The 13,674-nt window shown below is 34.9% G+C and overlaps 2 protein-coding genes across 2 annotated transcripts; one reads left to right on the forward strand and one right to left on the reverse strand.

Annotated features, from left to right (window-relative positions):
* On the reverse strand, nucleotides 1-5,412 carry LOC145631720 (ERAD-associated E3 ubiquitin-protein ligase HRD1B-like). Its single transcript, XM_081683878.1, has 8 exons — nucleotides 5,269-5,412; nucleotides 4,131-4,672; nucleotides 3,872-4,048; nucleotides 3,605-3,754; nucleotides 3,295-3,503; nucleotides 2,972-3,122; nucleotides 2,038-2,299; nucleotides 1-574 (listed from the first exon to the last, which is right to left on the reverse strand). Exons 2-8 carry the CDS (start codon nucleotides 4,664-4,666, stop codon nucleotides 422-424), a joined length of 1,638 nt encoding a protein of 545 aa, XP_081540004.1. The 5' UTR covers nucleotides 4,667-4,672; nucleotides 5,269-5,412; the 3' UTR covers nucleotides 1-421.
* A 1,993-nt stretch (nucleotides 5,413-7,405) lies between these two features.
* LOC145630250 (DNA polymerase epsilon subunit B-like) lies at nucleotides 7,406-12,419 on the forward strand. The gene is made up of 13 exons (XM_081682505.1): nucleotides 7,406-7,682; nucleotides 7,786-7,942; nucleotides 8,600-8,753; nucleotides 8,927-9,058; nucleotides 9,417-9,494; nucleotides 10,359-10,463; nucleotides 10,573-10,653; nucleotides 10,736-10,866; nucleotides 10,969-11,063; nucleotides 11,147-11,246; nucleotides 11,487-11,601; nucleotides 11,695-11,805; nucleotides 11,951-12,419. Exons 1-13 carry the CDS (start codon nucleotides 7,517-7,519, stop codon nucleotides 12,089-12,091), a joined length of 1,566 nt encoding a protein of 521 aa, XP_081538631.1. The 5' UTR covers nucleotides 7,406-7,516; the 3' UTR covers nucleotides 12,092-12,419.
* Nucleotides 12,420-13,674: the final 1,255 nt, after the last annotated feature.

A 13,674-nucleotide genomic window follows, 5' to 3' on the forward strand; every position in this document is an offset into this window, starting at 1 on the left:
TATAGCCAATCTTGGCTCAGGCACTAAACAGATCTTCCTTTCATCAATAATTTACGAGTCAATTCAGTATCTAAAGTTTGAAAGTAAGAAATACAACATGCCTGAAGGAACCTAAGGGTTCTGCAACATACATCTAAGATGCCCAAATTGAAACGGTATACAGAGCATATTGGAGAAGACTACAAAGCCAAAATTCTCCAATAGTCAGGAGGCCTATAAATCTTGTAACACCACTCTTCTTTTATATGTACAGACCTTTAACAAGTCGTCATGAATTATGTGATCAATTTTGACAATCGGAAGAGCTTACTCCACCTCAAATGAAAGAAAATAAGCATCTATACCAGCCTTCTTATCCCTCAGATTAAAACTCTGCAAATTCATTTCTCAGGTTTGCTTTTCAACGATTATCAAGGACAACTCACAAATTTGATTCCTGGATATTTGTGTGGGATGTAGCATCTGAAGATGACTCTGTAGTTGTCACATTGGTAACTGTGGATACTGAATGGCTAGAGCTAGCACCTTTGTCCACCTGTTGTTTCCGCAGATACTCTAGTTGACTCTGTAACAACTGAGGCAGAATATCGTGAAGGTTAGTCGTAAAACATAACAGGTAAGCACTAGCAAATAGATAAAGCTGTAAAAGATACACATAAAACAAACTCATAAATAATTTCATTATTACTGGCACCCATAATTATGGGTGGAAGGATACAGAATATCTCAGATAACTGCTCAAAATCAAGCCAACAGAGACCACAGTACATAAATCATGTGTTGATACATAAGAAAATGTCGGGATTTGAGAGCATTAGACAATCATCTTCGTAGAAAGGCAGAAATATAGACGATCTGCATCATATTCCACCCCAAAACCAACCTAAGGGTTTCCGTGGAGAAGATCCCTGGGCATATGTCTGTCTATTATTTGATCCTAAATGTGAGACTGTAAAGAACTAAAGAATAAGAGCCTCAACAATGGTTTGCTATGACATTGGGCCAATACTATGATGATGGATCGATAGCACAGAAGGCAATTATGTTTCCATAGACAAGCCTGTTGATATCTTATACTACCTCCGTTACATATAATGTGCAACATAAACATCGATACGGACTTATAGACAAAATTTGTATGTGAGTGATAAATGGAGAGAGAAATATAAAAAAGCATGTGATGAAGAGAGAGATAAAGAGAAATGACAACCAATAAAAGGAAAGAAAACATTTGTTGCAAATAAAGTGTAACATCTATTTTTAGTAAATGTTGCACTTAATATGAAACGGAGGTAGTAGATTTGTTTTCTCCGAATACATAAAACATTGAGCATCTGATAAGTCCATAATAATATGCATTAGGGATGTCACCTTTTAATTTTCCTAATGAAGGAGAGATTGTGTTTTGCAGAGATACTATACATTAGAACTTTGGAAACACAATATAAAATGGGTCTGTTTTCATCATAAAAAAACTTGTCAGTTTCTACAAGGAGATCACTAATCACTCTATCTCAATCACTCATTCTCCCTTCACTGTCTATCTTGAACTGAAAGCTTAGTCCCATACCCCTTTTGTTCATCTTAGCAGCTGTCAAAGGTAAAGTTCCAAACAGCGGATGTGCATGAGAGGAGAAATTTCAGTCTAGTAAGTCGATGTAGCTAGTGTCAAAGTATAAAGATAGATTAATAACCTTCTTTTCTGTTTATGGGTGCTTGAATTAAGTTCATTATAGGATTCAGCAAGTAATCAGGCCAACACATCTAAATGCCCTGATTCATATTCAATGATAAACCAAGTCCCAGTTTAAGCAAAACACACAAGGCATCTAGAGACAATTGGTGTTGGTACCCATAAAGACAGGAAACGCTTATTAGCAAAGGAGAGCTAGAATATCCTCTTATCACAGAAGATGCCACATTACCAGAAACAAAATTTACTGAAACAGCATAATCAAGGGATCCAAAAAAGCAAAGGGACGATTCACAAAAATCCCAGGATCCAAATAGCCAAGATTGGAACTAGTTCAGTCTTACCTGAATTTGATGCTCAAGAAAATTCCTCTGAGACTCAACTGAAAGATGACTGCTTTCCTCTCTCAACATATCAGTACCAGGTACTTGAATAGATGAAACAGGAAAAGGAGGCCCCTGCACGTAGGGAAAACTCATTTGCTCACTGGACATCACTTGTTGATGCTTAAGTTGTCCAACTGGACCACCCCCCTCATCAGAATTTACATTGCTTGAACCAGGCATAGCACCATGAACTTGGGGAAGTACAGCATATCCAGGTGCCCTTCAGATAAGGAGAAAATTTAAATTGTAAAGGATCTCTAATGTTGTTTATGAATTTAAAAGTCGGATGAAAAATTATTTACGCCACTGAGCATGCCAAGTAGCAGACCATAGTTAAATGCTCAAAACTAAAGTTTAGAATATCCACAGAATTCCCGTCAAATGAGCAATAGACAACTGCAACTTCAAGCAAACCAGTCCAGCTAAAGCATACTTAAGGGTTATTTTCTACTTGGTCTTATGGAACACATACAATAATAAATTAATAAGATTAAGAGTTCATGTTATATTTTAAGACTGTGATGAGGCAATAAAAAATACCAGATTAACAGGTCCCAATTTGTGAAAAAGATTAGAAGTACAAGTTACTTGTAAATAAAACTCACAGGGTTTCCAGCTCCAATCATTCACAATAGTCTGGTAATGAGAAAATGCTGGATGTTATGGTTGCTACTAAGAGACTTCAGCAAAACACAGAGTGATAACTAATATGTTTAGAGTTTTAGACAATTTTTCCCCCTATATCAGCAAACAGCAAGAACTGATTCTCAGTTGATGCTGTTATAATACCATCATGAAATGTAACATCATTCAACTACATTGTTTGTGAGAAGCTTATACCATTTGAATCTACTCAGTAAAAATCTGGATAGCAGAGACAGTAAGAACTCACCACACTAATGTATTTGCAGACGGGTAAACAAGGGATTTCTCATAAACTGCAGCAGCAGCTGCAGCTGCCTGCAGTCTAGCTTGATTACCGCTCAAGGGGCTGTCTGTAACAGTACCACTAGTTGACCCTTGACCAGAAGTATTAGTAGAAGCTGAAGAATCATAAAACATCATCAGCAAATTCCAGTGAATGCAACAAAGTTACAAGAAGGGACTAACAATCACTGAATATATATGAATCTTGCAATATTTCATCAATGAATTGCTATACTATGTATAGTTTAGGATATAGCACAAATATACTCAAAAGGAAAGCATGGTTACCAGATTGTTGGACACCAGACTGCGGTCCATGTTGCCCTCCAGCGCTAACTGCACCAGTTTCAGGTGGAAGAACAAGAGCCCTGCAGGTTGGACAAGTATTTTGTCTTTCCAACCATGATCGAAGGCAGTGCACGTGAAAAAAATGTCCACATCTCAATTTCTTGGCAGTAGTCATTTCCTCGCGACAAATAATGCAGGTTGCATCGCTTCTGCAATTGTTATAAGAGAAAGCTCAGAAAAATAGCACAGTTAAATAGTTAATTAGTGAGAAATAAATATGATGACACTAGAAAACAAGCCAATAGATTACGTGTCCAGTTCTTCTGGGGTTGCATCTGGAAAACGGTCATTCATATTTGAAGTTATCTTCCGGTATCGAATGTAATCGGCAATGCGAATCTTAAAATTGCGGAATGTTTCATAAAGCTCTCTTATCAAATGCAATGGCACACCGTAGTTCCTACACAGTTTATCAAAGATCAACCAATATCCTCAAGGAGGTATGTATGCGAAAATTTAAGCATTTAGCCATACATAGAATAAAATCATATATTACAAGTTCAATTAGGAAACTTACACAAATATAACCATGAAGAAACAAAGGTACATCGACAGGTGCAGCAAATCTCGGATAAGCTCCAGGTAGAAAGTACACACAGCCTTCTTCTCCCATTGCCCATCCATAAGCATGTCGCTCACATAGAATATGTATTTCATAAACATAGCCACCGTTGTCGTAGCAAGTATCATGTACCTAAATTATACAACAATGAGCAAATCATAATCATTGCCTCCAACATAGAGGATATCAATATTATATATCCATGAAGACTTACTCGAATGAGAAGAAGATGGACACTGAAGCTGTCTGTGTTTCAATCAAAGACTTCACCGAGCTGTATAGGAAGATACTGTCCAAGAAAAGAAGGAAGCCCATAAAAGAGACAATCCTTACATGAGACAAGGTGGGCACAGCCGGAGTCGTTTCAATGAATTCAACCCTCTTTTGGGCCAGCCAATGAAGCGACTTAATCAATAAAAGCGCAGTAACCATAGCAAGAAACGAAACAGAAAAATCCTGCCGGAAAATAGTGATGGCAAACAGAATCTCCATAACCTCCCTCCATGACTGTTCATTCAGTCTCTCAACCTCAGCCTCTCGAAGAGAACCAAGAAACACGCGTTTTGCCAATTGCCATAACGAACATAGTATAACTAAACCCATATTGAGAAGTATAACTAAACTGATCTTCGAAGTCGAAAGGTATACCATAGCAGGGTAAAACTGCCTTCTACTGTGAAATGCATGATAAACAACAGCAATTGCTGCAAACAAACTAAGCCCGGCATATGGCTTTAGCCTCACCATCATTCAAACCTAAACAACCACCATTAATCTAAGTTAATCACCAAAAAATACAAAAACTAGTTTCACACTTTCACAAAATTATATCAAACATTATATAACTTACCAAAATATAACAATCTAAATCAATAAACAATCATAAACCTGGCTCGATTTTTAACATACAGGTTTAATCAAAATAACAAAATATTAAAATAATGAGAATTGGGCATCTGAAAATAGATGATAATCTGATTACCCAATAAATAAAGCTACCCATTAATTGATTTCCCAAAAAAAATATGGGACATTGAAAAAGCGGAACACATTTATATAATCTATCACAGTACATGGTTGCATGTCATGCAAGAATCATGAAAATTAAATTGGGGAAAATTAGATGTTGTTCATCAGATTACACAAAAGAAATGCTACCCATTGATTGATTTCCCCAGAAAAATTATGGGATATTGAAAAATTGAGCCAATAATTTAATCAATAACAGTATATGGATGCATAAATCTTTGGATAAAAATAGAGAAAATTAACGAAATAGGTTAAAAATCAAAAGAAACCGATAAACAACAGTGAACAAACAAAAGGGTATTAAGAAATTAGATCGAATTTACCTATGATTGTATCAATTCGAGCAAGGAATTGGGGCTTTCTGGGTTTAGCTGATGAGAAGTCGATTTTGATATTTGGAATGAAGAATTTTGAAGAAAAGAGGAGAGAGAAAGATGAATTTCCTCGTCACTGCTATAGAATCTACCCAATTATAAGATGCCACGTCATATATGATTCAATTGGTAGTTTTGGTAATGTTGTTTTACCCGAACCCGAATGTTTTTTTTTTTTTTTTTTTTTTTTTTCGGGTGTTTTGAGAACGGGATGAGAATCGATCCCAGCTAGATCTCCTAAACCCGGGAGTTACGGAGTAAGTTCTAACCACTTGAGATATCCCTCACTCTTTTTTTTTTTTCCCGATACCTAAATGGATTTTACTTTGAAGGTATTTATTAATTAATTGACTTGTCCAAAAAAAATGGAGTATCATAAAACAATGAACCTCATGAAGTGATACTACGTATTAAATAATCACTTTAGATGTTCCGAATCGGATTGGGTGAGAACGATTCTAATTTTGAACTCGAGTCGTCCTAAATTATATATGTTCATGCAAGTCAAAATCTGAATCGGATATATTTACGGATTAATTTCGAATCGAATCGGGTGTCAAACCTTAATGTCCCTTAAATTTTTTTTGCTCCATTAGGGTAATGTTACTTTATTAATTTTTGGTTGGAAACTAGTGGAATTAATAGGGTGGTTGTGAGAGTTAAGGTATGGCCCTATATGTCCAAAAATGTAATGAAGCAAAAATAAAGGGACGAGTTAAAAGGAAATTAAGGCAAGCGATAAGAGACAAAAGTAGTAATAATAAATACTCCTTTGATGGGAAGTTTATCGGATGAAAATCTTGTTAAGTTGTTAGATGTTTTTTGTATTTATTATGAAGATTCTACGACAATTCTATTTTCCGATAGGTGATTCAATTGCATTTCTCGTATCATAATGGGATAGTTATGGACTTATGGTAACTCGAAATTAATTTATATGCACGCTTTTTACCTAAGTATTTCCTAGGGAGGTAGTATGTCTTTGGCTAAATCAGGGGGACGTTTGATTCATTAAAGAAGTGAAAATACGCAAAAATTTCAAACCATAGAAATTAAATCTTATCTTTCAAATCATGAGCATTCATCAGAATAGTTTGGTTAATATGAGTAATGGAGGAAGTAAATTTCCATAGGAATTTAACTTACCAAGAGGGGGTAAGGTAAGTAAATTTCATATTTTATGGTAAGTTAAAATTTTTATGAACGGGAGAGTGAGGGATAATTCAAGTGGATATAGCTTCCCCCTGGTTTTATGAGATCAATTTTTATTTATTTTTTTTTTATTTTTTTGTTGTAAAGTAGGAAAAAACTAAGAGTTTGGAAATTGGAAAAAAAAAAGTATATTAAAAATTATTTTGAAGAGACTGGGATAAGAGAATAAGGTGGTTAAATTTTCAAATTAACAGTTAAATAGATCATGTGTTTGCTATTACATTGACAATGTAATCAAACTTAAACTATATATTATACGAAGTTAAGATGAGTCATGACACATATTATTTTGTGCTAAACAAAACATAGCTCACCAGTCATCACATTCTTCTCCCCCTAGACCTTACGAATTACAATACTAGCAATGTATTTTACGGAATATATATATATATAAAGTCTTTAAAACCTTTAAATGAAAGTGTATACAATAAAAAGGATCGAAAGGAAGAGGTTGTCGAAATATGACTTGTTTGGGTACAATGCAAACTAAATATCTAAAGTAATATGTAGTGCATGGGAACATATTTTCTTCACATAATAATTCTTAGGATTATGGCCATAAGTTGTTTGATTGTCATTAAAATTTGTAGTCTGCGGAGGTGGGTGATCAAGGATCCCCGGTTTACTTTCATGATAAACAAAAATCGTTTATTTAATGGTATTTTTGTAATGAGTCAAAAATATCCCATTTAACATAACATTTTGGAAAAAAGAAATCAACATTAGTAAGACCATACTTAATAAAAATTGTTTGACTTATTTATCACAAAGATAAACTTGTATTTTCGAGAAATTACGAAAAGGCCCAATATACCTAAACCCTTGAATGCTTCAATCCTTTGTCCGCGCTCTATTCCACCCATTTTCCCGCCTTCCAACCTCCAAAAGATCCGAGTGTGAAACTCAATACACCAATTAGCAGACCAACTTCCGCCATTTTTAGGGTTCAATACCAGAGGAGAGAGAAAGCTTTAGAGAGAGAAAAATGGGGGCGATAACTAGGAAGGAAGTCAGCAAGCAGTTCAAGCAACGGCGTTACACTCTTCAAGCTGCTGCTCTTCAAGATGTGCTTTCCTTCGTCAATCGCGATGGAATTGATGATCCGGAAGAAGCTTTGGAACTTCTACTTGACCTCCTTGATCAAGAACCTCGTAATCTTTTTCCTCAATTTGTAATTTATAGTTACAATTTTGGCATAAATTAGGTTTATATTTGAGATTTTGATTGTTTTTTTTTTTTGGTGGATTTTGATAGTGAAATCGTCGATTTTGGATAAGGAGACTGTTAATCGAGTGATTTCTGAAATGCTTGATGTTGATGAAGTTTCTCCGGCGCATTCTCATTTGCGTTTCATTGATGCATTTGTTGTTCCCAAATATCGATTCGATCCTACTCGGAAGGTTTTTTATGAGTAATTTTCTTCCTTTCCTTTTTTATTTTTAATCATTTGGATTTATTTTGGTAATATTAATTAGTTTATGAGGCAATTGAGCTTCAATTTTACTATTTCAATTTTTTGGAAGAATTGAACTAGGTTTAGGGGAGAAATTAGAAGATTTTGATGAGTTTTTGTATTTTTTTTTTTATCATTGCCTTAAGTGGAATTATATTCCTTGCAATTTGTTCATTGCCAAGGATAAAGGAATTAACATCAATGAATTATAACCTTAAGCACATTGTTTTGAAATAATGGACTATAATTTGCTTTTGTGGTAGAAGTTCAATAACTTGACCATAATTTGTCAGTATGATATTGATCTATATTTAAGATCTTTGTTGGTAAAATTGTCAAATTGACAAGGTTTGACCAAAAGATTTGAACTTGGCTTACTTTTTAGGGTGATAGGGAGTGTACAAAATGTCATTTATGTAATCACGTATCATGTTGAAACTGATGTTTTCATCGCTAGGGCTTAAGATGTACAAAATGTTGTATATGCAATCATCAAAACTTATGATTTCAGTTGATTCCGAAAAACCTAGGCAGCATGGTTGCGGTTAAGATGAATGGTATCGTTTAGAAGTTGCGTGATATGTTGTGTTGATGGTTGCATCTTTTGGTATGTAGATGTACGGGGGCACTTCCTATCCATGGCAATGCGCCTGCAAAGGCAAGTTTGTATAGAGATAGATTTGAGCTATTGGCACAGAAACTTGCTCGCCATCCACATTTCTCAAAACCTGCTTTTGAAACCGAAGCATCAAATTTTGGATGCTGTGAGGTATGCAATTATCTCCTTTATTCTTCCCCAGTCATTATAACATGAAATCATCAGTGTATTTCCTTTCAATTTATTTCCTCCAATAAGATGCATATAGTTTTTGCCTTTTCTTCTTACAGCCCCATTCCCCATGTATGTTTATTTGATTGTTCCATGTTATTGTGGTTTGGCAGATAGTTCCCATTCAGAACTTAAATTGGCAAACAGGGAGAAGGTGGATAATGGGTGTAATATCCCAGCTGGAAGATGGACATTTTTATCTAGAAGATCTCACTGCCTCAGTGGAAGTTGACTTATTGAGCGCAATATCCTTGCCATATGAATAACTGCTTTATTTAATATTGCTCGTTTCTATGGTTTATTTTATAGTTTTTTTTTTTTTTTTTTTTTTTTGGGGGGGGGGGGGGGGGGGGGAGGGATTGTTTTTGTCATCATTTTTGCTATTTTGCTCTTGATGAAATTCATATTTCTTTGTTGAAACTTTTAAGTAGTGCAGAGTTGCCAAGAGAAGTAGCTGGTTTAGTTTCGTGTAATTTACTGCTTTGTAGGTAACCCATGAAGGAGTCTTTATTTGATGGAAAGGGATGTGTCAATGCTTCGGTTACATGATATGTGTCATATTCAGTTCCGAACCACAATCTATGTTTCCTTGACATGTATTACAAGGTTACCACTGGTTTCTTTACAGAGAATACGATAGTTGTAGCCGAAGGTGAGAAGCTTTCTGGTGGTATATTTAAGGTAAAAACTTCTAAATGCTAATTATTATATTAATGAATACCCTAATGTTGCTATTTAACTAGGTGCTAAGTTAGGCACATTGGATGCATGAGTACTTTTAACCCTGCTATTATCATTTTTTTTTTTTCTTGCTCTTTCTTCAGCATTCTGCCTTTCAGTAATTTTTTTTACGTGCTGTTAAAATGTTGAACCCCGGGCAGCTAGTATAATCTATGAGAGTATTCTTGTTAACTACTACAAATGACCAGCTGATGTATCTTTCTGGTCTTCTTGATAAAGAAAACAAATTTCTAATATATTGCTACTTGACTTTTGGCAACATTTCATAAAAGCAACTGATAAGAATTTTGTAGCTTTATGTCAACCTGAGATGCAAAGTTAAGGCAATTGCTTGTGTGACAAGGCACATAAAACACGGAAATAGTATGCATAGAATATACTGTTGTATGAAATACTGGTGATAGACTGATAGCTCTGTGACTGGGTTGAATTATGAATTATTGGTGATAGACTGATAGTTCTGTGATTGGGTTGAATTAGTATTATACAGTCCAAACTCCAGGGTAACTAATGTCGGACCTCAAATTAAAGTTATTCGAACTACGTATCAGTAAAGTCTGAATTCGAATGATAGGAAGATATGTGGACATGCAGCAACCACATTTGCAAAAAGGGGGTGGATGTATGCCAAAATTTGTGAGAGTTCTGTGATGTGATAATCGTTAGAGTTTATAGGCTTTGTTTGATACTCGCTCATTATGCATGAAAAGCTTAGAACATATACTTGTATCTTGCTGATGCTAGTACTTTTGTTCTGCCTTTGTTGGTTCATCTTCTGAATGTGATTCCATTGGAGCTGTACAGGTCAATACATGTGGCTTCCCTCCCATAGAGAACAGGGAAGAGTCTCTTGCATTTATCTCAGGACTGGACTTTTTTGGTTGCGGCACATTTACAAGTGAGGAGACGGTAATTCCTTCTTGCATCTTTCTTTTTTGTCAAAATCTATCAAGAAGTACCTTCTCTTGAGGGACAGCAATTGTTTCAGACATTTTGACTTTTTATATTTTCACAACAGAGGAAACTAGCTGATATGGAAAGAAAAGCAGTTAATGACATGTTTGTGGTACTTTCTGACATATGGCTAGATGACGAAGAGGTAATTGGATATTAACACTGCTACTAGTTTCCTGCTTTCTTTCTTTATCACTTTAATGAAACTCAATTATCCCTGTTCTTAGACTATGGTAAAGCTGAAAGAAGTTCTGGAGGGATATGAAGCTGTGGAGGTGGTTCCTTCTTTGTTCATATTCATGGGTAGTTTCTGCTCTTCCCCATGTAATCTATCATTTCATTCTTTTGCTTCGCTTAGGTAAGGAGTTATTGCTTATCCCTCTTCCTTTCTCTCTTTTAACTTGTAAATTACATGATGCTAATGCATGTACAACTTTGAATGACAAAAATTTGCACGCAGATCGCAGTTTGGGAAACTTGGTAAAATGATTGCTGAATATCCTCGAATACTAGAGCAAAGCCGGTTTTTATTTATTCCTAGCATTGATGATGCAGGTGATTTCTGTTTATTGACTTATTGTTGCTTGTATATACCATCTCCAATGTCCATTCTTATGTTATAGTGTTATTAATGTCAGGCCCCTCGTCTGTTCTCCCAAGGTGTGCTCTTCCAAAGTATCTAACAGAAGAACTTCAGAAAGAAATACCTAATGCCCTATTTATGAGCAATCCTTGCAGGTAAATTGGTACACTCAATCGTATTAGCAGTTGCTTTATAATGTGAGGCAGTATTGTCAACGCTATTGTTTTTTTTTTTCAAAGACAGTAATTCTTTTATCATTATATTTTTGGAAATTCAGCTTCCTTTCTAATGCTATGCTATTATAATAACCTCTGATGGAGCTGTTTAAGCATGTAGAATGAGAGTATAATGTACTTTATGACTATTCCTGACTAGTTTCCTTGTTTGGAAAACAGAATAAAGTATTACTCTCAAGAAATTGTAATTTTTCGACGGGACCTCTTGTATAGAATGCGGCGTTCATGCTTGATTCCTCCTTCATCTGCTGAAACCAGTGATCCTTTCGCTCATGTGAGCTTATCATTCTACTTGTTCTGACCGTCTTTATATCTGCTGGTCATTTTCTGTTTATTCACATAAATTATTGTTGTGTTTCCTCTGCAGTTAGTTGCTACAATTGTCCACCAAAGCCATCTCTGCCCTCTTCCACTGACAATCCAACCAATCAGCTGGAATCACGATCATTGCCTCAACTTGTACCCAACCCCTCACACGGTATCATTTTTGCTCTTTATTTCTCGCATCATTAAATATCATAACTTGAATATCCTTGAAGAATTCAGAAACAATTTGCACCAAACAAGACTTGCAACCATAATATTGACTTGATTTTTTGCTTACATTATAATCTGTTCAACAGATAATTTTAGGGGATAGAAGTGAACAAAAGGCATTTAAGTATGGAGGAGTTACATGTTTCAATCCTGGCTCCTTCTCAAGTGACCACACCTTTGTGGCATACCGTCCTTGCAACCATGAAGTCGAGTTGTCTGCTATTTAACCCTTTTTTGTTTTCGGATAAAATTACGTGAATAATCCGAACTATTTATCAGTTATATTCAACCCACCTTGGAATTTAATACGACGAAATTCCAAAACCTTAGGGTGTCAAATTCTCATTTGATCCCAGCTCCTCAGAATAGTCTTATGTTAATTTATTTATGTTTATAATCATAGAATGTAACTTAATATTTTATTTTAATTTGTGTTACTGCCCTTCAGAGAAAGCGGCAATCTTTGTATACCTCCTTAATACAATAGAGTTATACTGTGAAATATGTACCAATTTTTGTATCAATGTAGAACTGTATCTTTATTACCGAGTACGTTCTTGTGAAATGATTTTTTAATTTTTTTTTTTTTCATACTTTTGAAATTTTGGCTTTATATAATTCACATATAAAAAAAATATTTTGCATTATTTGGTAAAAAAATGTGTGTTCCCCCCCAAATTTTGGCTTTATATACTTCACATATAAAAAAAATATTTTGCATTATTTGGTAAAAAAATGTGTGTTCCCCCCCCCCCCCCCCCCCCCCCCCCCCACCACTGTTTTAAGAGATTTCTGATATCTGAAAATTAGACAATTTTTTTTCAGAATTTATTTTAACACTCAGCCAAACACCTAAACAATCACCCTCTAAAGAATTAATTTACATTTGGAACAATTTTATTAAGTACAATTTAAACAAAACTTCTCGATAATTATTTTACACCAAACCAAACACTCCGATCACAATCTAGATCTGATATCAGAAGAATCAGAACTCTTGAACGAGTTTTTCGATCACCTCGAAATGAGTTTGGAGAAGCTCTTTGTTAGAAATGTCTTGTTTCTTGACATCTTTAAGAAAGCTTTGCAGATATCTTAACTTGATTTGTAAGTTGTAGACTTGTTCTCTAACTCCATACAAATACTTGACTTCTTCGATGATTAATGACCCCATTAAATCTACCAAAAAGGCTACGATTGATTCTGCTATCATTTGCTTTGAGTATTTAAGTTTTCAGAATTGTTACATCAAATTCGATCAAAGTTACAAATTCCTCTGTAAAATAATTTCAGAACTGTAACAGTGTTAATTACCACACGAGATATTCGTGGGAAGTAAGTCGAATTTTGTGTCGTATCTTTGTTGATTTGAAGGGAAAGGGTCAAAGGGGTGTTATATGATGTCGGCTTTTTAAGCTTTATTGCTCTATTTTTTTTTTCTTCTTTATTTAGATTGGTAAGGAGAAACATCATATAGAGTCAAAATTTCTTACTCGCTAGTCAACTGCTTTTTATGCAATAAAGACATTAATGCAAAGTATAATACTACTAATAAGAATTAGTCAAGTTGAGATGGTAGAGTAGTGACATCGTTTTTCTCCTCAAATAGTGAGGCTATGACTTATAAGAATCAAACTATATGTCTATATGAGTTCAATTAAAAGATTTTCCTTATCTCCTCAAATAATTTATTGTGCTAGGTGTGTTATGAAAAGGCATGGGTACACCTTAGAAACTCAATTACCTTAGGGGTATAGCTTAGAAAAACCCAAAAAATAAGTAAGAAAATGTGAATCCTTTGACTTAATTT

This window comes from Chenopodium album, chromosome 5, assembly GCF_948465745.1.
Source record: "Chenopodium album chromosome 5, dcCheAlbu1.1, whole genome shotgun sequence".
NCBI lineage: Eukaryota > Viridiplantae > Streptophyta > Magnoliopsida > Caryophyllales > Amaranthaceae > Chenopodium > Chenopodium album.

Coding starts and splice junctions, on each gene's coding strand:
- LOC145631720 (XM_081683878.1), bottom strand. CDS start 4,666: ATGATGGTGAGGCTAAAGCCATATGCCGGGCTTAGTTTGTTTGCAGCA. Junction 3,755..3,871: donor TTCTTCATGGTTATATTTGT/GTAAGTTTCCTA, acceptor TAAACTGTGTAG/GAACTACGGTGTGCCATTGC. Junction 3,504..3,604: donor ACCCCAGAAGAACTGGACAC/GTAATCTATTGG, acceptor TAACAATTGCAG/AAGCGATGCAACCTGCATTA.
- LOC145630250 (XM_081682505.1), top strand. CDS start 7,517: ATGGGGGCGATAACTAGGAAGGAAGTCAGCAAGCAGTTCAAGCAACGG. Junction 7,943..8,599: donor ACTCGGAAGGTTTTTTATGA/GTAATTTTCTTC, acceptor TTTGGTATGTAG/ATGTACGGGGGCACTTCCTA. Junction 10,654..10,735: donor TATGGCTAGATGACGAAGAG/GTAATTGGATAT, acceptor CCCTGTTCTTAG/ACTATGGTAAAGCTGAAAGA.